The sequence below is a fragment of the Trichosurus vulpecula genome, chromosome 2 (assembly GCF_011100635.1).
Source record: "Trichosurus vulpecula isolate mTriVul1 chromosome 2, mTriVul1.pri, whole genome shotgun sequence".
Classification (NCBI taxonomy): domain Eukaryota; kingdom Metazoa; phylum Chordata; class Mammalia; order Diprotodontia; family Phalangeridae; genus Trichosurus; species Trichosurus vulpecula.
The window spans coordinates 38,297,109-38,321,094 of record NC_050574.1 but is presented as its reverse complement, the minus strand read 5'-3'; the positions used below and the strand labels follow the sequence as shown (position 1 = coordinate 38,321,094).

Here is a 23,986-nt window from a genome sequence, read left to right as displayed (position 1 = left end):
CCGAGCAGCTGATAACTTTGCCCTATGCCATAGATGTACTAGATGAAATCTAGTAGTGATGGAAAACCTTGGTGGTCACAACAGTAGGAAAAAAACTAGCAGTAAGATGGCTCTTAGTAGTATTTTTCTTGGGAAAGGGCCAAGTGTTGCCTTTGAATTGATAGTTTTCTAAACTTGGTTTAAAAAAAATTAGGTTATCTTCTATCAGACTGTGCAGCAAATAGTTTGACTTCTCTTGTAAGACTTCCTTAAGAGCTATCTGGCAGACTGCTCTAGTATTCAGCATCACTGGGTTAGCTCTGTCTTTTGAGGTTAGTATCATTTGCCAAAAGTGCTGGGGCAGCCAAACAATCTATGGCGTGTCATATAGCACTGTTTACAATGTGTTGGAACCGCTAGGCAGCAGCTGTGGGAAGGAGGAAAACCATGTTTGTTTAATCTTCTCCAGCAATTTGAACTTCCCTTTGCTTAAACATCTTGGTACTGCTGGGATGACATGGTTGAGCTGCCCAGTATACCCGATATTCATCTCTTAGCATATGTTAACAGTCTTTCTAATTGTCCTTTTTTTTAATAGACCAAATTGTATAAACTGACTCTATGTTGACTTAAGTAGACTGACTAAGAGTATTTTTTTTCTTATGGTTTAGTTTGGTGCTTGTTTTATAAACTAGTGCTCCAGATTAAGTGACTACGATTTAAGTAGTCATAGGCAAAAGGAACTTTTCAGGTGAATGCTTTGAAATTGTAAAGCAGATAACTGTGGCAGAGCCCAGGAACTATGGAAGCTGAAGCTTCATACAGCAGTAGTTTGAGAGCTAGAAAAGAAGACTGAGTGGAGGAGGTGAGGAGCAGCAGCAGCAGACACACAAGCAGTATTTTCACATACTCCAGCTACCTGGATAAAAGGAAATGGATGAGGAGTTTGAGAACAGTATTGCCAGGTCAGCACAGTGGTGATACAACAGTGAAGGGGGTCTAGGACCTCTGTCTGACCAGTGTATAGTATCTAGTAATTTCTTGACTTCTCTTAATGGTAATTTTTTCCTTAGTGGAGAAATCACATAGGTGACTTGCTATTCTGAATTTACTTTTTACCAAGAAGTAGGAATTGATTATTTGGGATAGAAGTGACTGGGAAGTGTTTGGGAAGAGTGACATTCTTTTTTAGAGTTTGAGAGAAGAAAGGAATTGGAAATATTCTGTTACCCACTCTTGACACAGATTTGGAGAAAGAAAAAATTTTAAAGCGAGTCAGAGAAAGGATTGGGAGATCCTATGGCCTAAAATTCTAGAGGGTAAGTCAGTCCATGTGGAATGGGAAGCTCTCAAGATTTAAAATTTGAAGACACAAAGAAACATTTCTGGTGAGAAAGAAAGCAGAGAATTGTCTTAAAAAGAGACCAGTTTGGATGCCCAGGGAACTCACTCTAGATTTTAAAAGGACATGTTACAGAAAATGGAATCAAAGGGATAACAGGTGGCCTGGTCTTCTCAGAATAAAGCTCCTAGGAAGCTGTGACTAGTAAGGATGCTGAGGGAGAAGGGAGAGCAGAGTCAGAGAAAGGTTGGGTACAGCTCCTGCTTGGAGGGATAGGATAGTCACAGGTGACCAAGGAAAGACCTCAGTGCACCTCAGAATCTGCTTTTGTCATCTTCTACCTGAACTGGAGAAATAACTGATAAGGCATTGATACCCAGTATAAATTGGGAGATAGTAAGAGGGGACCTCACTGTCCTAGAACCCTCACTGTACAAAAGAACTGGCAGATATATTGCCGCTCCACTTTGAGGAGTCCTTGCAAGGTCATGGCCATTAGGAGAGGTGCCACAGGATTAGAGATGGTGCAATTCCCAGTTTTCAAAAAAGATCAGAGAGTAAAATCTGTATACTGGAGACCAGTAAGCTTACTGAATCCTGGCAGAATTCTAAAACCTGTTTAAAGGGCTAGTTAGTGATCACAAGAGAGCCAACATGACTTCATGAGGAATTGGTTGTGCCAGACTAACCACCTTTCACAGAGGCAGATATAGACTCGATATAAGGAGATAGTCTTCCTAGTGACTGGGGCTCGGCAGCTTTGGAATGGGCTCTCTTTGGAGATGGTAGGTCACCCCTCACCAGAACTCTGCAGGCCCAGCCTGGATGACCACTGGTTGATATTTTGGAGAAGGCGTGGCTTCTTCAAGTCTCAGTTGAACTGGATGGCCCCAGAAAGTTTCCCCCCAGTGAGTCTGCCCAGGTCCTGTTTCAGTCCATTCTTGGTTTAATTACATCCAAAGTTTGCTTGAAATATAAAAACTCCTAATGGGCATTTGGCGATCTTTATTGTGTTGGATGTGATTTCACCGACTCCTCGAACTGGAAGGGACTTCGAGCTCATCTCAGGTCCAGCTTCTTATGAAAGGGAAAAATGAATAGACATATGCCTTTACAAGATCAGGGGCCATTTGCCTTGGCTAGGATACATCCCATGGCAAGTAACTCTTCTGAAGTAGCCTGTGACATTCTCAGCTGGCCCTTGTTAGGAAACTTTTGCCCTCTAGCTTCCCTCCTTTTGCTCCTGGTTCTTTTCAAGGACCAAAAATAATCAAGCCGTCCTCTGTGTTTTATTTGTAGAAGTATGATAAGACTTTTAAAAGGATTAAGGGTTAATACGAAATTAATTCTCTTCAGATGTCCATGTAAATAAAGTCAGAGTAAAGGAACAATGCTGTTTTTATTTTTTGGACTGAAGAAACTGAGGCGTGGAGATTTTCTTCATTTGGGAGTTGGGTGAGACCTTAAAACTTGCCTAGTCAAACTTCTTTATTTTACAGAAGAGGACAGGCAGCCTCAGAGAAGGGAAATGAGTTTTTCAGGGTCACTGGTAAGTAGATGGGAGAAACCAGGAGTAGAGAAAATTAGAGAGGTTTCCTGACCTTGTGTTCTTTCCACTGGACCGAGCTTGCTCTGCCTTTCCTAAGAAGAGCAAAGTTGTAAAAGAGCCAGCAGTTGATTTGAGTATTGCTTTCTGCTCGTCTTAGTTTTCTGGCTCAAATGTCCTGCTTCGGCTTTCCTTGAGAGTTGTAAAATGGACTTAGCTTGTAGAGTTGTACCCTCCTAGGGGAGATCTGCTTGCACAGATTCCAGGCTGATGTGTTTTGTAGTTAAGACAGCTTTGGTTTTTTTTGTCCCACAGAAAGTGGTTTTCTGTCCATTCAAGGAGGCTCTGGAGGTGGACTGGAGCAGTGACAAGGCCAAGGCAGCCCTCAGACGGACCACTTGCGATTACTTTCTGCTCCAAGGTAAAGCCCTGCCCTCTAGAAGGCACTCACCCCTGTTTGTCTGCTTCAGACAGGCTTCATGCAAACATTTTGTGTTCGTTAGGACCTGTCCCTAGCAGGGGTTTCTCAGTACCCACAATCAGGCTTAGTGGGTGTATGTGTCCGAGAATTCTTTTTCTCTCTAAATTGCAATAAGTAACCTTATAGTCCTGCATAGAAAACTGGTGTGATATGTCCAGAAGCTGGGTTTTTCCTCTCTCATTGATCTCTTGTCCTTTGTTCAAAGGAAGTTGGATTGTTCTTTGGCAAGTTGTCTCTTAAAATGGTCTTTGGGGGGCAGCTAGGTGGCGCAGTGAGTAGAGCACCGGCCCTGGAGTCAGGACAACCTGAGTTCAAATGCGGCCTCAGACACTTGATACATGTACTAGCTGTGTGACCTTGGGCAATTCACTTAACCCCAATTGCCCTGCCTTCCCCCTTACAAAAAAAAAAACCCAGAAAACTCAAACAAATAAAATGGTCTTTGTATGCTTTAAAGGAAGGATGAAATGATCTGTGGTTGACCTTAGAGTATCTTTAGTCAAATCCCATCATTTTACAGGTGAGAATACTGAGGCCCAAACGAAGGAAATCATGCAGTTTGTATTTTACCTTTGTAGGGCTTGCATTTCACTCACATTATTCCACTTGCTACTGCTCAGGATACTTAGATTCTGATTATACAATTATTCCTCAAGCATTGATGAACGTTGACTAGATGATGCGTTTCATGTTTGAATCTGATGGTTTGTGTTGTGGTGGTGTGGCAGCAGCCCGGCGGCCCAGAATTTAAAGGTTATGCCGGTGGAATGCCAGGGCCACCCAGGGACCAGCTGAGTCAGTTTCAGAGACTCTCGCCTACACATTGGTGGCTACAGGGGTGAATTTTTCGGCCCGAGTAACTCTCAAAGACCATCTGCTAAGGGGAGTTCTGATCTAAGGACAGTAGCCACACTGTCACAATCAAGTATTAGTCAACTAAGTAAGCCCCTTTAAGACTAGGCTCTGCCCTAGTCTTCTTTGTTTTTAATCTCCCAGCGTTGGGACCTTTGTGGTCTTCTCAGGCCTTGGCAGAAGTGGGAACATCAGTAGATTTGGGGGCAGGAGAATAGGACTTTAATCTTGGTCCTGACAACAGGTGTGTCCCGTGACTTGGGGCAGTTACTCTCCCCCACTCCCAGCATTAAGCTTTCTCATTTGTAAGTGGAAATTATAATAAACTCCTTGTGGAATTTTACCCCATATAAAGAAGTCTCTGCCCACTCCTGCCCATCCTCTTGCCTAAAGGATCTTTTTTTTAATTCAGTTTTTAGAATTTTCAATTCTGCATGTTTTCCCTCCCATCTCCTCTCTGTCTGGGGGTAGATAGAATGCTTCAATATGAAACTTGTGGAACTCGTTGGTTCCATTGTCTTGAGCAGAGTTCCTAAGTTTTTCCAAAGTCAGTTGTACTTACATTATTGTTGTTATTGGTTTATTTTGCAGCAGTTCATGCGTGTCTTCCCAGGTTTTTAAAAATTATTCCCCTTCATCATTTCTTACAGCACAGTAGCATTCCATCACATACACATACCACAACTTGTTCAGCCATTCCACAATTGATGGGCATCCCCTCAATTTCTCATTCTTTGCCACCATGAAAAGAGCAGCTTTAAGTGTTTTTTGTCTTCGTAGGTCCTTTTCCTCTTTTTTTTAATCTCTTTGGAGTATAGACAGACCTATCACTGGCATGTCCCAAAGCGTATGTATCTGTACAGTTTAATGGCTTTTGGGGCATCGTTTAGGTTGCTTTGCAGAACGGCCGAACCAGTTCACAGCTCCATCAACAGTGCATCAACATGCCTGTTTTCCCACAGCCCCTCCAGCATTTGTCTCATTTTCCTTTCTTGCCTTGGATTTCTTTCTCTGGAAACTTTGACCATTTATCAACTGGGGAATGGCTACCAAGTGATCTTCTTAAAGCGTTGACCATGTCACCCCCTACTTTGTCATCTCCCTTTTCATACCCCACCCCCCCACCCAAACACATTTTCCAGTCTTTTTGCACCTTACTCCTGGATCCAGGGACACTGGCCTCCTGGCTGGGCCTTTTTCTCCATTCCAGAATGCTCTTCGTTCTCCTCTGAAATCTCCTGGCTTCCCTGGCTCTTCAGAACTTAGTTCATATCTCACTTTTTTTCTGCAAGGTACCTTTCTACCACATATTAATGTCTTCCCTCCGAGGTTATCTTTCATCTACCCTGGCTCTAGCTTGTTTGTACATAGTTGTTTGCATGTTGTCTCCCTGTTAGATTGTGAGCACTTTGAAGGCAGGGACTATCTTCTGCATTTCTTGGTATCCCCAGTGCTTAGCACCACAAAGCCAGGCACCTAGTAGGTGCTAAATAAGTGCTTGTCAACTGACCACTGAGAAGGGGCCTCAGCTCTTGGGTGGATTCCCTGTGGAGGACTCAGAGAAGGCAGGAATGCCCACAGAATGTGAGAGTGAGGATAAAGTATAGCCTGCACCAGTGTAATAAGTGCCCACCTCAGGGAGGTTACCAGTCCATTGAAGAAGTACACACACTGCCTGCCACAGAGGAATGTCAGGCTCATATGAAAAGATGTGCAGGAGAGGTTGTATGAATGTGATTTCCTTGTAATTGGGCATTCCCATGCTAGAGCAGGGTCCCATGGCTGTCAGAGTTTGTGGAAGGGACTTTAGAGGTCATGTAGTCTGGCCTCCTGACTTCATGGTTAGAAAAGCAGTCAGCTAGAATGGAATAAGTGCCTGCTCATTGTCAGGCCCTGGAAGTACAAAGAGAGGCCAAGTATAGCCCCTGCCCTCATGGGGTTCATGGTGCAGTGGGGCAGACAGCATGCAACCAATTCAGGATAAATCGGCGGTCATTTCAGAGGGAGGCACTGGTATTAAGGGGATCAGGAGAAGCTTTCTGCAGATAGGGGGGTCTTTAGCTGAGACTTGAAGGGAGCCAGGGTACCCAGGGGCAGGGATGAAGGGGGGGAGCCTTCCAGGGGTGCCCAGAGGCAGAGCTTGTTTTGTGTGAAGAATAGCCCAGAAGCCAGAGTCAGTTAGCCCAGAAGCCAAGGTCAGTGACTCAGGGTGCAGAAGAAGATGGGAAAGGTAGGAAAAGGCCAAACTGAAGATTTTACATTTAGTCCTGGAGGCAGCAGGGAGGCCTAGAGTAAGATCAGGAGGCTGACGGGTAAAGAATCAAGTAAACAGACATTCAGTAATTTGTCCAGGGTCCCACAGCGTATAAGTGGAGGGGCTGGACTTCAAAGATGGGCCTTTGGGCACTCTTCACTGCCCTGCACTGCCTGGCCAAGTCTTCCTAGCTAAGGGGCAGCCAGCACCCCACCACCACCCGCCCTCACTCCCTTCTCTAGCTGGCCTGGCGGTCTTTTAGCCCTCAGAGCAGTGCAGGGATTGTTTTCCCTTACAGAACTCAAGTGGCGCCTTGCGTCTCCTAAAACAGCCACTCGGTATTAGAGTGAGGTAGTTGTTGGCACATTTTTCTGGTTAACACTGAGATAGCCACTGGACAGATCAAGGGCACTCTCCTGTGGCATTTTTTCCACTAGATTGTGCCCAGTCTTCTCTGAGCTGAGGGAGCTTCTTTATTATTTTCCCATAGCATGTTTCAAAACACTGAGTGTGAGCTGATTTCCTGTGGCAAAAAGTGGACTTTGAGTTATTCTTTTTTGAGGTTATCATAAGTTTATCAAAACAGGAGTGCTAAAAATATCAGGGCTGGTGTGGAAACATTAACTTACCACAGTGAATAATAACACAGTTGAACTTAGAGCAGGAAGAAATGGACTTTGCTTATCACTGAATGCACAAAAAATCAGTTCACTCAACTTTTAAAATAGTTGTTCCAGTGAGCTAATTAAAGAGCAGCTAGAAGGAGGATGAAGGGGAATACTTAGATATGAAAGACCTGGTGACTCTGGTTAGTTCCGAAGGACTCCTGATGAAAATTCCGTCCTTCTCCAGAGGGAACTGATGGGCTCTGAGTGCAGATTCAAGCCAACTTTTCTCACTTTATTTTTTTCTTGCAACATGGTCTAATATTGGAAGTGTGTTTTTCATGATTTCATATGTATTTTGCTTGATTCATATGTATTTTTCATGATTTCATATGTATTTTGCTTGCCTTCTCATTGGGTGGAAGGGGAACTCGAGACAATCCAGAACTTTACATTTTTAAAGAAATGAATGTTGAAAAAGAAATTTATTTTTTAGAAAAGTGAAAAAAAAATCATCTTCTAACATTGTTCTAACTTAATGCAGCTAGGTGGCGCAGTGGCAGTCAGAAAGACTCATCTTCCTGAGTTTAAATGTGGCGTCAGACCATACTTCTTAGCTGTGTGACCCTGGGCAAGTCACTTCACCTATTTGCCTCAGTTTCCTCATTTGTAAAATAATCTGGAAAAGGAAATGGCAAACCACTCCAGTATCTTTGCCAAGAAAACACCAAATAGAGTCAAAAAGAGTCGGACATGACTGAATCAGCTGAACAATAATTTCTTAATAGGTGTACAGTTGTAGCTCAGAGTTATTTTAATTGGAATTTCTCTGCTTATTAGTAAATCTCAACACTTTTTCAGATAGTTACTGATAATGTCATATCTCAGAAACTGTATTCACATCAAAATTTTTTCATTCGTTTTTTATTATGATTTTGACAGACATCAACTAATGGACAAATTCCTCTCTTTTTTTTCTCTTTGTAAAACTTTCAGTAATAATAGTTTATCACTAAGGGAAAAAAAAGAAAATACTTGGGTGTGACAGAACGTTGATGTTCCCTCAGATACCTAACTTTGCACTTCCTTGGTCTTCTATTCTCTCGAGACCTCCTTCTCCACTTCCCCTCAGCTACATGCAGGAATAGTAGTGCCTTGGATCTTGCTATCCCTACAGGAGTTTCATTCCCATGTTCAAGAGCTCCAAAGTTACTTTATCTGATGACCATATTTTTTCCTTTCTCTTCTCCCTGCCTTAATACTTCCCATTCTGTTCATTACCGTTACCATGACTTCTGGCTCTCCATTCCCAGTGCTTCCACACATCCTCCCCCCTTTCCCATCCTGACCACCCCCCACCCCACCCCAGTGAGCCAGTCCAATACTCAGCTATCCCTACTCTTGGATTCCTTGTTCTTGTTTCCTGTTCCTAGGTACCTCCTGCCACACCCTAACCTGGGTTATCCCTGCCATCTCCCTCCTCTGCTTTAATTCAGGTACTGCTGATCAGAGCTGGTGGCAATCATGCCAAGTTTGTTATGCAGGCAAGGGCCTCCTTCTGACCTTCCAGTGCCATGCATAATTCAGCAGAAAGGTCACTGCTCTGGAGTCAGAGCCCAACTCCAACACCTATTTCCTGTGTGACTACACAAGTCACTGCATGGCCTTAGACCTTAGTGGGGCTCATTTGGCCAGTGAAGTCCTCAGAATAAGACCTTTATCATTTGATACAATCCTAGGATTCTGCTCCTCCCTCTCCAGGTCTTTGTCCTGCTCACTCCAGGGGCTATTCTCAACCTCATCTTCTCTCCTCAGTCCCCCCATAGCTCTCACTCACCCAGACCGTCTCAGTCACAGACCTTACCTCATATTGCATCAGAAAATTAAAGCCATTTGCCACATTTCTTTTTCTTCTCATCTGTTATCCCCATCTCCACCACCCCACAAATAGGACATCTATTGGGTAGAGTGGTTGGGCTTGGAGTTGAGAAAACGTGAATTCAAATCCTGCCTCAGTCCCTTCCTAGCTGTGTAACCCTAGGCAAATCACCCACTGTCTCTGAGCTTCAATTTCCTTAGCTGTAAAATGGATATCATAATAGCATATTTCAAAAGATGAAGACCGCTGAGATAATAGATGTAAAGTGTTTGCCAGTCTTAAAGTACGTTATAAATGTTATTGGGGTGGTCTTTTCCTCTTTTCTCCCAGCCTCTAACAGAGAGGTGGCCCTCCTCTACACTTCTGCTTGATCCCATTTCCTCCTGTCCTCTCCAGCAGATTGCTTCCACTATCATTCCCTCTTTCCAATCTTCCTCGAATCAGCTTCTGTCTTTTTCTACTCCCTACAAACAGACTATCTTTAAAAAAAAAATTCACTAGATCCTACCATCCAAACTATTGTCCTCTCTTCCCCTTTTCAGCTAAACTCTGCATTCATTTCCTCTGCTTCCTTTTCTTACACTTTTCTTCGAAACTCTCTGTAGTCTCACTTCCAGTCTCATCATTTACCTGGAACTGCTCTCCCAAGTTACCAGTAATCTCTTAGTTGTCAAATCCATTGGCCTTCTTTCTGTTCTCACTTTTCTGGATCTCTCCACAGTATTTCATACTGTTCATATTCTCCCTGCATATCCTGGCTTCTCTTGACTTGTAGGACATTTCTCTTTCTTGGTTCTCCTCCTGCATGTCTACCTATTCCTTCTCAGTCTCCTTTGCTGGATCTTCTTCCTTGTCCTACCATCTGCCTATGGTCGTGCCCCAAAACTCTGGAATGGTCCCACTTCACTTTTCTCTCTAGACTCACTTAATGAGAGGGGAGCCAAGATGGCTGCTCGAAAACGGACTCACTTAAGCTCTCCCTCAGATCCCTCTAAACACCTGTAAAAAATGACTCTAAACAAATTCTAGTTCTATAGAACCCATGAAATAACAGAGGGAAATAGGTCTCCAGCCCAGGATGGCTTGGGTGGCCACTGGGAATGGTCTGTTGCACCATGCTGGGAGCAGAGCGCAGGCCAGTGTGGGGCTGTGCCAGGACAAACCAGGCCAGGAGTAGACCGGGCAGAGCAGGCCTCAGGTTCCTGAATCACTGAGCTGTGGCAGTTCAGATTTCTCAACCCACAAATGCCAAAGACAACGGAGCAGGTCAGTGGGAAAACTGCTGGATGTGGGTGAGAGAAATGTGTGGTCTGGCCTTAGCCCTGGAGGTGGCACGGTGGCAGCAGTAGGAAGCTCCAGTGGCTGCTTCCAGAGCTCCACACGGTGGAAGGAATCAAGCAGCAGATCAGAGCAGGAGTGCAGAGATCACTTTGCTGGCACAGAGGCAAGGTTTTCTTGCTTTGGCATGCTTGGATCTGGGTTGCAGTCCTGGTTGGCGGTTCTTGGGGGAGGAGAAGCACTGGTGTGGCAGAGCTTGCGGTGAATGTGGAGAGGGAGTCCTCCTGGTAGTTACACGGCAGAAAGGAATACTTGCACTCACAGACCAGAGCACAGGCCAGGAGAGGAGTATCATGCCACCTCAGAATAGAAGTAGCTCTGAAAAAAGCAGCGCAAAACCCCTGAAGCTTGGGACAAAACACTCTTCACTGTGAAAGCAGTCATACCCTGACCAAAAGCTCAAAAGTCATTGGCTGGGAAAATGAGCAAGCAGCGTAAAAGGACTCAGACTATAGAATCCTTTTTTTTTTTTCGTGACAAAGAATGTCAAAATACACAGCCAGAAGAAGTCAACAAAGTTAAAAATCCTACAGCAAAAGCCTCCAAGAAAAATATAAATTGGTCTCAGGCCATGGAAGAGCTCAAAAAGGGTTTGGAAAATCAAGTAAGAGAAGTAGAGGAAAAATTGGGAAGAGAAATGAGAGTGATGCAAGAAAATCATGAAAAACAAGTCAACAGCTTGCTAAAGGAGACCCAAAAGAATACTGAAGAAAATAACACCTTGAAAAATAGACTAAGCCAAATGGCAAAAGAGCTCCTAAAAGCCAATGAGGAGAACAATGCCTTAAAAGGCAGAATTAGCCAAATGGAAAAGGAGGTCCCAAAGACCACTGGAGAAAATACTGCCTTAAAAATTAGAATGGAGCAAGTGGAAGCAATTGACTTTATGAGAAATCAAGAAATTATAAAATAGAACCAAAAGAATGAAAAAATGGAAGACAATGTGAATTGGAAAAGCCATTGACCTGGAAAATAGATCCAGGAGAGATAATTTAAAAATTATTGGACTACCTGAAAGCCATGATCATAAAAGAGCCTAGACATCATCTTTCAAGAAATTATCAAGGAAAACTACCCTGATATTCTGGAACCAGAGGGTAAAATAGAAATTGAAAGAAGCTACCGATCGCCTCTTGAAAAAGATCCCAAAAAGAAAACTCCTAGGAATATTGTAGCCAAATTCCAGAGTGACTAGGTCACAGAGAAAATACTGCAAGTAGCTAGAAAGAAACAATTTTTTAGTGTTGTGGAAACACAATCAGGATAATGAAAGATTTGGCAGCTTCTACATTAAAGGATTGAAGGACTTGGAATATGATATTCCGGAGGGCAGTGGATTAAACCAAGGATTAAAACCAAGAATCACCTACCCAGCAAAACTGAGTATAATACTTCAGGGCAAAATACGGATTTTCAATAAAATAGAGGACTTTCAAGCATTCTTGATGAAAAGGCTGGAGCTGAATAGAAAATTTGACTTTCAAGTTCAGGAATCAAGAGAAGCATGAAAAGGTAAACAAGAAAGAGAAATCATAAGGGACTTACTAAAGTGGAACTGTTTTGTTTACATTCCTGTATGGAAAGATGATATTTGTAACTCATGAGACTTTTCTCAGTATTAGGATAGTTGAAGGGAATATACATATAGTAGACAGAGGGCACAGGGTGAGTTGAATATGAAGGGATGATACGTAAAAAATAAATTTAAGGGGTGAGAGAGGAATGGAAGAAGGAGAAAGGGAGAGGTGGAACAGGGTAAATTATCTCAAATAAAAGTGGCAAGAAAAAGCAGTTCTGTTGGAAGGGAGGAGGAGGCAGGTGAGGGGGAATGAGTGAATCTTGCTCTCATTGGATTTGACTTAAGGGGGGAATAATGTACACATTCAATTGGGTATCTTACCCTATAGGAAAGTAGGGGGGAAGGGGATAAGAGGGGGGATGATAGAAGGGAGGGCAGATTGGGAGAGGAGGTAGTCAAAAGCAAGCACTTGACAAGGGACAAGGTCAAAGGAGAAAAGTGAATAAGGGGGACAGGATACAATGGAGGGAAATATAGTTGGTCCTTTACAACATGACTGTTATGGAAGTGTTTTGCATAATGATACATGTGGCCTATGTTGAATTGCTTGCCTTCTCAAGAAGGGTGGGTGGGGAGGGAAGAAGGGAGAGAATTTGGAACTCAAAGTTCTAAAAACACATGTTATAAAAAAAGTTTTTACATGCAACCGGGAAATAAGATTTATAGGAAATGAGGTATAGAAATCTGTCTTGCCCTACAAGAAAGTAAGGGGGGTGGGGTGACAGAAGGGAGGGCAGACTGGGGAAAGGGGCAATCAGAATATCTTGGGGTGGGGGAGAGGGTAGAAATGGGGAGAAATTTGTAACTCAAAATCTTGTGGAAATCAATATTGAAAACTAAAAATATTAAATAATAAAGAACTCTAATAAGAAAAATAAAAACTCACTTGATGATCTCGTGGGCTTGTAGGGTTCAGTTAAAACAGAACTCATTATCTTTCCTTCTAACCTTCCTGTTGAGGATGGTGGGTCATTCTTCCAGTCCCACAGGCTTCGAATCTTCATGGTGTTCTCTGTTCTTCCCCTTTACTCACCCCAGCACAGTCAGTTGCCACATCTTGTTTCTGTGTCCACAACATGCCTCACATAAATCCTTTCCTTTTTGTTAATACAGTCACCACCTTAGTTGAGGCCATCACCTCCTTAAGCCTTTTTCTACTCTGTCTCCACATGGTACCGTAGTGATTTTCCTGAAGTACAGATAGCTCTGACAATGTCATCCCTTCCCTGCTCCATAAACTTCAGTGGCTCCCTATTATCTCTGGGATCAGCTACCAGCCCAAGCTCCTCTCTCTCTTACTTGGCCAGTCTTTTTGCAAATTACTCCTCTCCCCAAACTCTACAGTCCAGCAACATTGGCCCACTTGTTACTCCTTTACACAATAGTCCTTGTTCTGCTTTTGCATTGGATATTTCCCAGGCTTGGTATGCTCTCCATTCTTGTCTCTGCTTCTTATGATCACCTCAAGAGCCACCTTACAGAAATTCCCTTCCTGCTCCTCACCTACCCCCACCCTCCTACGTACAGCAGTTCATGCCCTTTGACCCTCCGAAGTTACCTTTCTGCCTTCCTGGTAGGTATCGTGGATGCATCTATTATGTAGCTTTTCCATAATTCATGTTATAGTAGAAATAATGGCCTTTTTGTTATGGAATGCTTATAGGAAGTTGTATGACTGTGTACGCTGTGAATGGAGTGGAGTGTCAGAGGTAGGTTGGAGGCTAGGCACTGTAACCAGCAGTCGTGTTGACAGTTTCAGGACAACAGTTCAGAGCATGATGCAAAAGGTACCTTCTGAAGATGTGAGAGAGGAAAAGCCCTGAAGACAGTCCTGGGGAGGCCAGATTCTTTGATTGAGACACTGTCCTGCCCCATTTCCCAGAATCAGGTGGATTAAAGCTTGGTTTAGCTTCTATTCCTGCCCTTGCTAATTAATTTACATGACTGTTTCTAGGTATCCCTTGGAATTTTTATTGATTCTTCATGCTTGATTGTCCCTCCCATCTAGGTGGTTGATATCTTCAGGTAGGGCAGTCTGGTCTCCAAGGTCCCCTTTTTAGCCTTAAATCAATCATTCAGTCAGTTTTATGGCTGTACTCAAAATACATCATTCTCATTCTAATTATCACCAAACTAACACTAGCCTGAATCACCCTTCACCAGTGTAGTGCTGCCACTTGCTACCTCTTGGGCCAATAATTGGGTATCATTCTATGGGGCATTTTTTCAAAAACCATAGTCATCTTTGACTCTTGTCCTTCTGCAGATTGTCAAATCACCCAAGGAGGCAGCAAGATCTAGTGGAAGGATATTAAATTTGGGTTCAGAGGTCCTGGCTTGGTCTGACTTTTTCTCTCTGTAACCTTTTGGAAATCCCTTGACTTCTGTGGGCCTCAGATTGTTTCTCTGTCACTTGTGATGAACTTGACCTCAAAGATCTGTAAAGGTTCTTCTGACTCTTAAATCACTGGAAAGCTCTTAAAGCTCTGGATCCTTCTGCCTTGACTTTCTGGACTTAAGCACCAGCTCGCAATTTATTTTGGCAGTTTTTCACAAAGCATTTTTAGCTCTCACTCACCTTTCAGAAGCTTTGTATAGATTTAGAAATCTGTAGTTGGGTGTAAATAACAGTAGGCATGTGGCTGTCCAGAGCTTGATGGGGACTGCCGTTCTGATTGGAGAAATAAGGTCCAAGAATGGAACCAGCTGAATCTTTGTTGATCTGAAGCCATCGTGACCAAGGATGTTTAAAAATACTTTGTTCAAAATAACAGCATCTTTGCCCTAGCCTTATCACAGATCTGTGGCATTGTGGGATTGGCTGATGTAGAAACCAAGTAGCCCCGTGAGACCACAGTCATTCAGAAAGGAAGAAGTCACAGCCACACTGAGAAGGGGGAAAGAGTATGATCATGGGCAGCCATTCACATCTTTTTATCAACAAAGTCATCACGTGGGAAAACCTGCCTTGGTTGCCTGCTAGCTCACAGCTGGGGTGGGGTTGGCATCTCAGTCCTCTAGCCTCTGGGCCATCAGACCAACGAGGCTTCTGCTCGGGATGCAATTTTTGCCTCTGCTTCTTAACCAGACAAAGGTGTCACGGGAGAGTCGTGTGCTGCCCGTGATCACTAGGGATTGTGGTCACGTGCGGCTCAAGTGCTAGGCCTGAGAGGGTCAGCAGTGTTGTCTGCCTGGTCACCATCAGCCGGCCAGCTCGCCCCTCAACCCACTTCCTGGCAGAGCTTCTTGTGACCGAGAAAAGCTGCTGCTTGGAATGAAGGGCACCCTGTTGGGACTCTCACTGTGAACAAAAGATGCTCTTTGGAAGCAGAAGACACCGATGGGGACGGTACTGAAAGTACTGCCGAGGCCACGTGCCACCTCAGTTTGTTTTTGACTTTTCCTCTTGTAGCAGATGCAGCAAGTGTGCACTTTCCCCATTGATGGGGGTGGGGAGGGTAGTGTTTTTTGTAAAGAGCACAAACCAGATGGAGTGGGAGCCATTTTGTAGAGCCCAAAGTCATCGGCTCTGTGAAGGGAGAAAAGCCCCATGCAAGGCCCACAGGCGGAACAGGTGATTTGCATCATGGAAGATAGGACTTTAATAAAAGAGGTCACCAAAATGTTTGGAGACAGTTTTCCCAAGATGTGTGTAGGCCTTCTCTCTTGCCATTCCGTTCCTTTCTTTCCACTTTTGACCCAGCTATTGCCTTGTGGCCACATCCACTTGTCTGACCTGAGAGAACACAGTGCTGGACACACGGCAAGGCTGTCTGGATTGTGTCTCAGGCCTTGTGCTCTTCTTTGACCTGGGCAACATTTAAAACCATCAACTCCCACATCTCTCTCTGTATGTCTGTCTCTCTCTCTTTCTCTCTCTCTCTCTGTCTCTCTCTTTCTCTCTCCCTCACTCTCACTCTCTCTCTCCTGTTTTGGATATCCTTCTTCTCAGATTCTCTTCTATTTGACTGGTAGATCTCTCTGGCTGTCCCACTAGACGACCCTCCAGCCCCTCCTGCACAGCTCCCTCGGTCTTGTATTGTGTGAGTGGCCAGAGTAGAGTAAAGCTGTTAACCAATGGAAAGTGAATAATGAGGGGAAGGGGGATGGTATGAGAGAAAGAGGAGTATGCAGCCACGTTTTGGTGGCAATTCTGAGGCTACTAGCTGTCAGTGCCACATATTTCTTTCCCCTCTGTGGACCTGTTTTTTCTAACTGAAGTGCTGACTCTCAAAAAGAGTTAATATAGCTCTGTTTGCTTTGCTACAAATAAGGGGGTCTGACTGGCTTCTTTCCCAGAGGCCCTGAGATAACTTCAGATGTGGTCAGTGAGGTATGTGTATGGTGCCAGCCTGCCCAGTTAGGATCATCTCAGCAGACTGCACCACTAACAGGCAGGGGTCCCAGATAAACATCAGAGCCAGCTGCTGGCTGTGTTACATCCTTGTCTTATCGCTGATCTCATTTCTCTTCAGGATGGTTGAGTTTTGCCTGACCTCTCAGGTTTTGCCACCCACTAAACTAATCACTTCTTTGCTTAAATGACCAAGGTGTCTCTGTGACTTGCAGGCTTCCCTAGAAAGGCCGAGCCAGCACACAGAATAAGCTCCTTGGGATTTGTAGCTCCAGAACGAGCATGTAAAAATGTCCACATGGGGATCTCCCAAGAGGAGTCTTCAGCTGGGCTTTCATAATTTAAAACTTCTGAAGCCAAGTTAGTTCAGCACTTTGAACAGTGAAGTTTCTTCTGGATCAAACTTAAGAGTTTAGGCTTCAGGATGAGAACAAACTCAATCTGATTTCCCTACTTGAGGATCAAAGATTAGGCAGAATGAATTCTTGTAGAGAAGATTGCCACACAGGCATTCATTAAGCACCTGCTGTGTTCTAGGCACCAAGATGGGACCTGGGGATACAAAGACAGAAATGCCTTTAAAGAGCATCCAGTCTATACAGGGAGACAACATGTACGTAAATAAGGACATATAAAAATAAAAAAGACAAGATAATTTGTGGTGTGGGAAACACCGTCAGGGAGGATATTCCATGCCTGGGTGCAAAGGCAGGAGGCCGGACATGGAAGGCATTGTGGGAGGAAGATGATGGCTTGGTTGTCCCAAAGGACATGTGGATGTCTACAACAGGAAGGGCAAGGGTCATTTAAGAAATAACATCTTCATTTTTTTTTAATAACATCTTCATTTTGAACACCCAAAAAAACCATTTCCAAACATACAGCAGAACACAACAGAGAATTCAGTGACACTATGAATCTCTTTTATATCTCTTGCTTTAAAAAAAAAAAAAAGCACATAAATTCTGTACCTTACTTTCAAAGCTGTGGTGCTAGTCGGTGCTGCTTTTTGAACTTCCTGCTCTTACCTTCTTGGCATCTTAAGAAATATTGAAATACTCTTCTTTTTGTGGCCTTACCCTCACCAAGCCTCCCTCCCCAATTAAAAACGAGAGAAAGGAGGAGGGGGGAAACCAGCCAGCCAACCTGGTCAGCAGGCAGTGTGAGGAAGCCGATCGAAAAGCTCTCCAGCACATGGGCCAAGTTTGGGGCTGCTGCCATCCTGCCCAGCAGTGTGTGAAACAGTTCCCTAGGTCACTGGGATCAGCACTTTGTCCAGCCCTTGCCTGTTGTCTAAGAGGCTTCTAAGGCATGCCTGAGGTTTGAGGCCTTTCCTCCTCCTTTAGAGATCAGAAAGCTCTTCCCTCTCCCTTGTCATGCTGTCTCTAACCTTGCCCCATCATTGTTTCCCTGCTGAGTTTGATGTCTTAGCCACCCCAGACTTTGTGCGTTCATCCATCTTTTGTCTATTTCAGATAAGAGTGAGGGCCATCTGATACCTATTCTGCAAACCCTTCCTGCACGTTCTGTATTCTGCATCTCTTCTCAGTTATGGGAAGCAGCAAGGTCTGGCTCCTTCTTCCTTTCAACATGAAGTGTATTCCATTTACCCTCCCTTCTCTTTCTCCTCTGCAGAACCTTCAGAAGAGAACCAGTCCATCCCCACAACCTGCTTTTCTTATTTAACTCCCTCAGTAGAGAGCTGCATGGTGCAATGGATAGAGGGCTAGGCCTGGAGTCAGGAAACTCCAAGTTCAAATCCTACCTGAGACACTTTCTGGCTGTGTGACCCTAAGCAAGTCAGTTAGCTACTGTTTACCTCAATTTTGTCATCTGCAAAAGAGAGAGATATAATTGCATCTATGACCCAGGGTTGGCAGGATGAAATGAGATGATATTTGTAAAGCGCTTGGGAAACCTTAAAGTGCTATAGAAATACTAGCTGTTATTATTAATACTCTGAAGGCATTAAGATTCTGAAGAGACAGTAGGATGTTTTGATTTTCCGAGGTGCGGGGTGTGTATTAAATGCCAAATAATATGTGTCTGTTCCTAGAAGTAATAAAGAACTGCTGGAGTTTATTGAACAAGGAAATGACACAATCACACCTTTTTTAAGAATATTACTTTGTTGTGGATGAGGAACTAGGAAGGGGAGAGAACTGAGTCAGAGTCAGACAGACCAGTTATGCGAGTGAGGGAGTTACATCCTCCCCCCTCCCCTCCCCATACCTTTCTCAAACTTAGTTTCTACTGAGTGGGACTAAGGAAGGGGAAGGGTCTACACAGTATCAGTGGCTCTCATCTCATCTGGACTTAACCACTTCATCACCCTCTAACCCAGTCCTTGACTTTCTGCCACAAGAATGGCAGTCACCAGTTTCCATATGATCTGAGGTCATCCTGACACCCAAGCAGTCAGGCATTGGTGACAGAATCTTTTCTATAGTGATTGACAGGAATTACTGCTAGCCAAGAGGAGATGTGACCAGAGAACCTTTCCTGCTCTGGAGCCATGGCCACATTTCCAGATGCCTTCATTGTAAGACAACATTAGGGGTAGAAAAGAGGCTTCCATCACCCTACACAGTCATATGAATTTTCATATTACCTATCATTCACAGTAGGATGCATGGCACCAGCTTGGGGACAAAAGGGAGGCCTGTATGTCTAATTCTTCAGCACCGTAAAGTCACTCATCAGTTAGTCAGCAAAAATGGAGTGGGTACTCATCTACTGGTGCCAGGCACCGGAGAGACAAAAATTAAACCACCCTTACCCTCATTGTGCTTGCATCCTGTTGGGAGAAACAATGTGTATGCGTGAGTATGTGCAAGAGAATCTCAGAAGATAGGGGAAATCAGGAAATGCCTCCCGGATAGAGACAGTGTTTGAACTGAGCTTTGAAGGAGCTTGAGAATTCCAAGAACGGGGTGAGGAGGGAGGGTATTCTCTGTTTGGGGGTCACCTTGGGCAAAAGTACAAGGGCCAGAGGCAGAATGCTCTATGAGGAACCAAATCCAGCCCAGTTTGGCTGAAAAGGAAATAGGGAGCAGCTGGAGTTTGAGTAAGGTGGACGACAGAGTCACCTTGGCAGCCATGTGGAGAATGGCTTAGAGAGGGACGAGACCAGAGGCAGAGCCCCCAGTGAAGACCCTGCTGTATACAGTCCAGGCACATAGTGATGAGGCTCTGAACTAGGGGATGGCTGTACGGGTGAAGAGAAGGGAATGACCGAAAAGTCAAGGACGAGTCCAGAGTTGCAAAGCCGGGTGACAGGAGGGGTGCCGCTGGTCTCAGCAGGGACAGGGGCATTTGGAAGAGGGATGGATTTGGCTGGGCGGGGGGGATGATAAGTTTTATTTTGGACATGTTGAGGTTGAGATGTCTACAAAACATCTACAGAACTTGAAAATAGCCAAGTGAGTGGGTTGTGACAGGCTGGAGTCAGGGCATAGACTAGGGCTCTCTGTGAAGGTTTTAGAGTCATTTGCACACTGATGGTAATTGGACCCATAGGAACTGATCTGGTCACCAGGAGAAAGGGTGTAAAGAGCAAAAACGAGGCAAGAGCAAGCCCTGAACAGAAAAAGCCACCTTGAGGTACAAGTACCCTTAGATGATAGGACATGGATGAAGAGCCATGGAGGGGGACAAGAAGAATCAGCAAGAAGTGTCAGGAACCGCAGAGAGGAGGTGGTGGGCCCCAGGGTGAAGGCTGCCAGGAGGGACGAAGGAGAAAGGGCCATGAGGTGTGGTAAGAGCATTGGTAACCGGGGAGCTGCTTGAGGTAAGTGAGCGGGGCAGGAGCCCAATTTCTAAGGGATGAGAACTGAGGAAGTGTAGGCAGTGAGCAGAGAGAACCTGGGGTGGGGGGATAGGAAAGAGAGAAGAGCTATGGGGTAGGAGTTTGAGAGAGGGGTTGGTTGGTTGGTTTGTTTTAGGAGGGAAGAGGCCAGGCTGCATGTGTAGAGACAGGAAGCAGTGCCCATTGAGAAAGCAAAGATTTGTGAGGAGTGGTTCAGCCTTGCTGAGAAATCTGAAGACAGTGGGATCAGGCTAGAAGTAAAGGGGAACGAACAGAGAAGGAGAGAATAGGGGAGAGGTCAGGAGGTTTTGAGCAAGTAGAATGGGGAGGAAGGTGCCCAGACAGTGTGCAAGGCCTCTGCTCTTTCCCCAAATTACGAGGTGCTGCCCGCTGCTTACAAGGTGAAGGAGGAGAGGAGAAGATGCAGGGCCAACTGGATAGGCATCAGGGTATGTGATAGGAAGACCATAGGACTTGGAGTCTCAGATCTGAACTCAGGTTCTGTCCCTTAGGACCTGTATGGCCTTGGACAATTCACTCCCCTCTGTGGGTCTCCTTTTCCTCATCTGTCAAATGGTAGGTTGGCTTAGGGCATGTCTTTGGTTACTTTCCACTCTTAAGTCCTGGTGATAAGTGCTTATTCATTCTGATTTGGTGTTTCCTGTGTATGAAGGGGGTCGAGAAGCTTTGTCCTCTGAGAGTTCATTTGGGTCAGGGAGACTAATCAGCTCCTTTTGGTGACTTCAGGCTTTGCTATAGGACTGTCATGCTGAACTTCCAAGGAGCATCTTGAGCCTGACTGTCACATAGAGACAGTTATAAATAAAGCAAGTGTCCTTACTGTTTGGGGGGGATCAGGGAAGGTCTCCTGGAAGGTATGGCCTTTGGAGTTGAAATTTAAAAGGTGGGTAGGTAATAACAAACAAATAAGTGATGAGTAGGCACACAGGAGGAGAAATGACATTTCCAGCATAGGGAATGAAGAACAGGCCCAGGGATGGAAAATATGTTGCTCTTCAGGTAGCAGAGAGTAGCCCAGCTACTAAATTGTGGGCATAGGATTTGGAGTTAGTAAATCATGGAGTACTAGTGATGGTTTTGGAGTAGAGGCCTGGGAATCTGTTCAGCTCTGCACACAGGAGAGATAATTCTGGCAGTGATTGGGGTGGGGGGCACATTGGGAGCCCATCTAAGACAGGTGAATGGGAATGAGGGCCTGTGATGGAGTGATAGCTGAGCACGTTGCATTGACAGGATTTGGTAAATGGTTAACTATGAGAGGTAAGGGAAAAGCAAACGTGTACACTAGCTGGTGGTGAATGAAAAGTTAGGATGATCAAAAGCCAAGTCCAAGCCTATGACTGTCATCGATAGGACTATTGAAGGCACAGCTCATGTTGGTTGGTGTCAGCAGGAACAAGCCCAGATTTGCAACAAAGACTCTGAGCACAGTGCCTGGCATATAGTTCACAATAGATGTTTATTGACTGACTGACAAAGGAATTCTCTCCATGTCCTTGCCAGGCACCTTTGGGGGAATATATTTTGGCAGGACTTAACCTGGTCCAAAAATGATCCTTGGGGTGGGGAGGGCAGGAGCTATATAGATGGGAGGAGGAGAGTCCTTTTTTTATAAAGCTAATAGGTTTCAAAATTTAGTAAGACAGGAAGCACAGAAGTCCAGAGACTTAAATTAAAAAGAGTGGTTGCAGAGTGGGTCATTCTGGCAATGGCACCAGGCATTGGTACGCAGTCACAGAGTTTAGCATTATAAGGGTCCAAGCCATATCTGAAATAACGTACTATACCGTATCTGATGACCACTGACAGGTGCTCATCTCGTCTCCTTTGAAAGACCTCCAAGGAGTGAAGTAACTAACCCACCTTACCTCCTACAGCAGCCTATTCATGAGCAGCTTGAATTTTTAGGAAGGTTTCCTGACCTCAAACTTCTTTTGAAACTTCTATATATTGTTCCTGGTTCTGCCCTTTGGAACCTAGTCCCTCTCTGGGTGGAAGCCATCCAAATACATTTATTGAGTCTCTACAAAGAAAAACATTCTCATTCCTTCATTCTGTTCATCTGCCGTTGGATGTCCAGGCCCTCAGCCAACCTGATCACTCTCCTGCTTCACCATTGCCCTCCTTAAATGGTAGTGCCCAAACTAAATGCAGCCCTCCAGATTGGCGTGACCAAGGCTAGAGGCCAAGGAGGTGAGGACCATCAGCTCCTAGGGTTCTTAGGAGCCATGGAGGTTGGGACCTCAGAGTGGCCTCACTGCTGACTCACAGAGCTTACTAAGACCCTCCAGCTTTTCAGACAGATAATGCTTAACTGGGTCTCCCCTGTACTTGGGGAGCAGATTTCTGGGTAGCCCAAGGGTAAAACTTTACACTTCTCCTTAATGATATTTCATCTTAACAAATTCAGCTTAATGCCGTAGCCTGCCACAACCTTTGTGGATCCTCACTGTCATCGTGGGTGTGTTAGCTATCTCTCCCTGCTTCTTGTCATCCTCAGATTTGATTAGCACGCCTCTGGCCTCTATCCAAGTCATCGATAAAAATGTTAAACAGCGCAGGGCCGAGCTCAGATCCCCAGGGCACTGCCTAGTAACAACCACTCTTGGAGTCTGGCCATTCAGCCAGTTCCGAATTAATCTAATTGAATTACCATCTAGTCCACATCTGTCCACCTTTTCCACATGTGTACTATGAGATCAAATGCTTTGCTAAACTCTGTAGACTTGATAGACCAGCTTACTCTTATAGAAAAGACTGACCTGGTGGAGCTTAGTGATCCATGCTGAAATTTTCACCTGAAAAGAGGGCATGCTCACTGGCTTCTAGTTTGTAGACTCTCTAGCCCATGGTATCTCTCCCGATTTTTCAGATATCCCTGGCATGGTTTAGTGTTCACACCTGCTCATTCTTTCAGTATCCAAAAATATATAGTTCATTTGGGCCATGCATCAAGGGCAGCTAGGTGCTTTATTCACTCTTTGAGTATCAATTCCTCATTAGCAATTTTTTTTCTCTTATTCTCCTTGGTGGAGAAAACAGATGTAAAATAGTAATTGAGCAGATCCGATTTCTCTTTGTTGTGGTTTATCATCGTTCCATCCACCCCAGGCAGCCCTCTGATCCCTTGATTTACTCCTTTTTTGCGTATCTTAAAGAATCTTATTTCTTGTCCTGGACTTTCCTCATGTGCCTCAGCTCATTCCAAGCTTTAGAATTCCTGGCACTCTTCTTTACAGGATTGGGCCCTGTTTTTGTATTCATCCTCTATTACCTATCCTCTTTCTTCTGAGGGGTCTTTAGCCTGGGTTAATGAGTTCCCTGTGTACCTATCAGTCACTCCAGACAAACTCCCTTTTTTCTCCTCATTAGAATCGTTTTTCTTTATGTCTTCAGAATTTCATTCCTGAGTTTCTCATCCCTCTTGGGCTGACTTGTCCTGAACCACCTAGGGTACATGGCAGACTGGGTTTCCTCTCCTCTGTCACTATTTCTGACCTGCCACTGATAAGGTAGAGGATACTTATCACCAGCCCTTCAGCCACCAGCTGATCAGCCTTCTTTTCCCTATCCTGACTATCTTCTCTGGTATTGAATGATGAAATCACATCTATCTGCAGGTGTCTCATTGTCTTCCTTTTTTTTTTTTTCATTCCTTTGGTTCTGTTTTATCTTATCTTGATTTCTCATAAAGTGACTAGCTTCCACTTGCTCCAATCTAATTTTTAAGGTAGTATTTTCTTCAGTGGTCTTTTGGACCTCCTTTTCCATTTGGCTAATTCTGCCTTTCAAGGCATTCTTCTCCTCATTGGCTTTTTGGAGCTCTTTTGCCATTTGAGTTAGTCTATTTTTAAAGGTGTTGTTTTCTTCAGTATTTTGGGGGGTCTCCTTTAGCAAGTCATTGACTTGTTTTTCATGGTTTTCTTGCATTACTCTCATTTCTCTTCC

At 44.5% G+C, this 23,986-nt stretch overlaps 1 protein-coding gene across 2 annotated transcripts in view; it reads left to right on the top strand.

The window, feature by feature from the left end:
- The window catches only part of SAE1 (SUMO1 activating enzyme subunit 1), a 62,947-nt gene that overhangs the window by 29,885 nt on the left and 9,076 nt on the right, over positions 1-23,986 (top strand). For both annotated transcript variants that reach the window (XM_036744754.1, XM_036744755.1), the window contains exon 6: positions 3,183-3,288. In XM_036744754.1, coding sequence (XP_036600649.1) covers positions 3,183-3,288 — 106 coding nt within the window. The remainder of the gene's footprint in view (positions 1-3,182; positions 3,289-23,986) is intronic.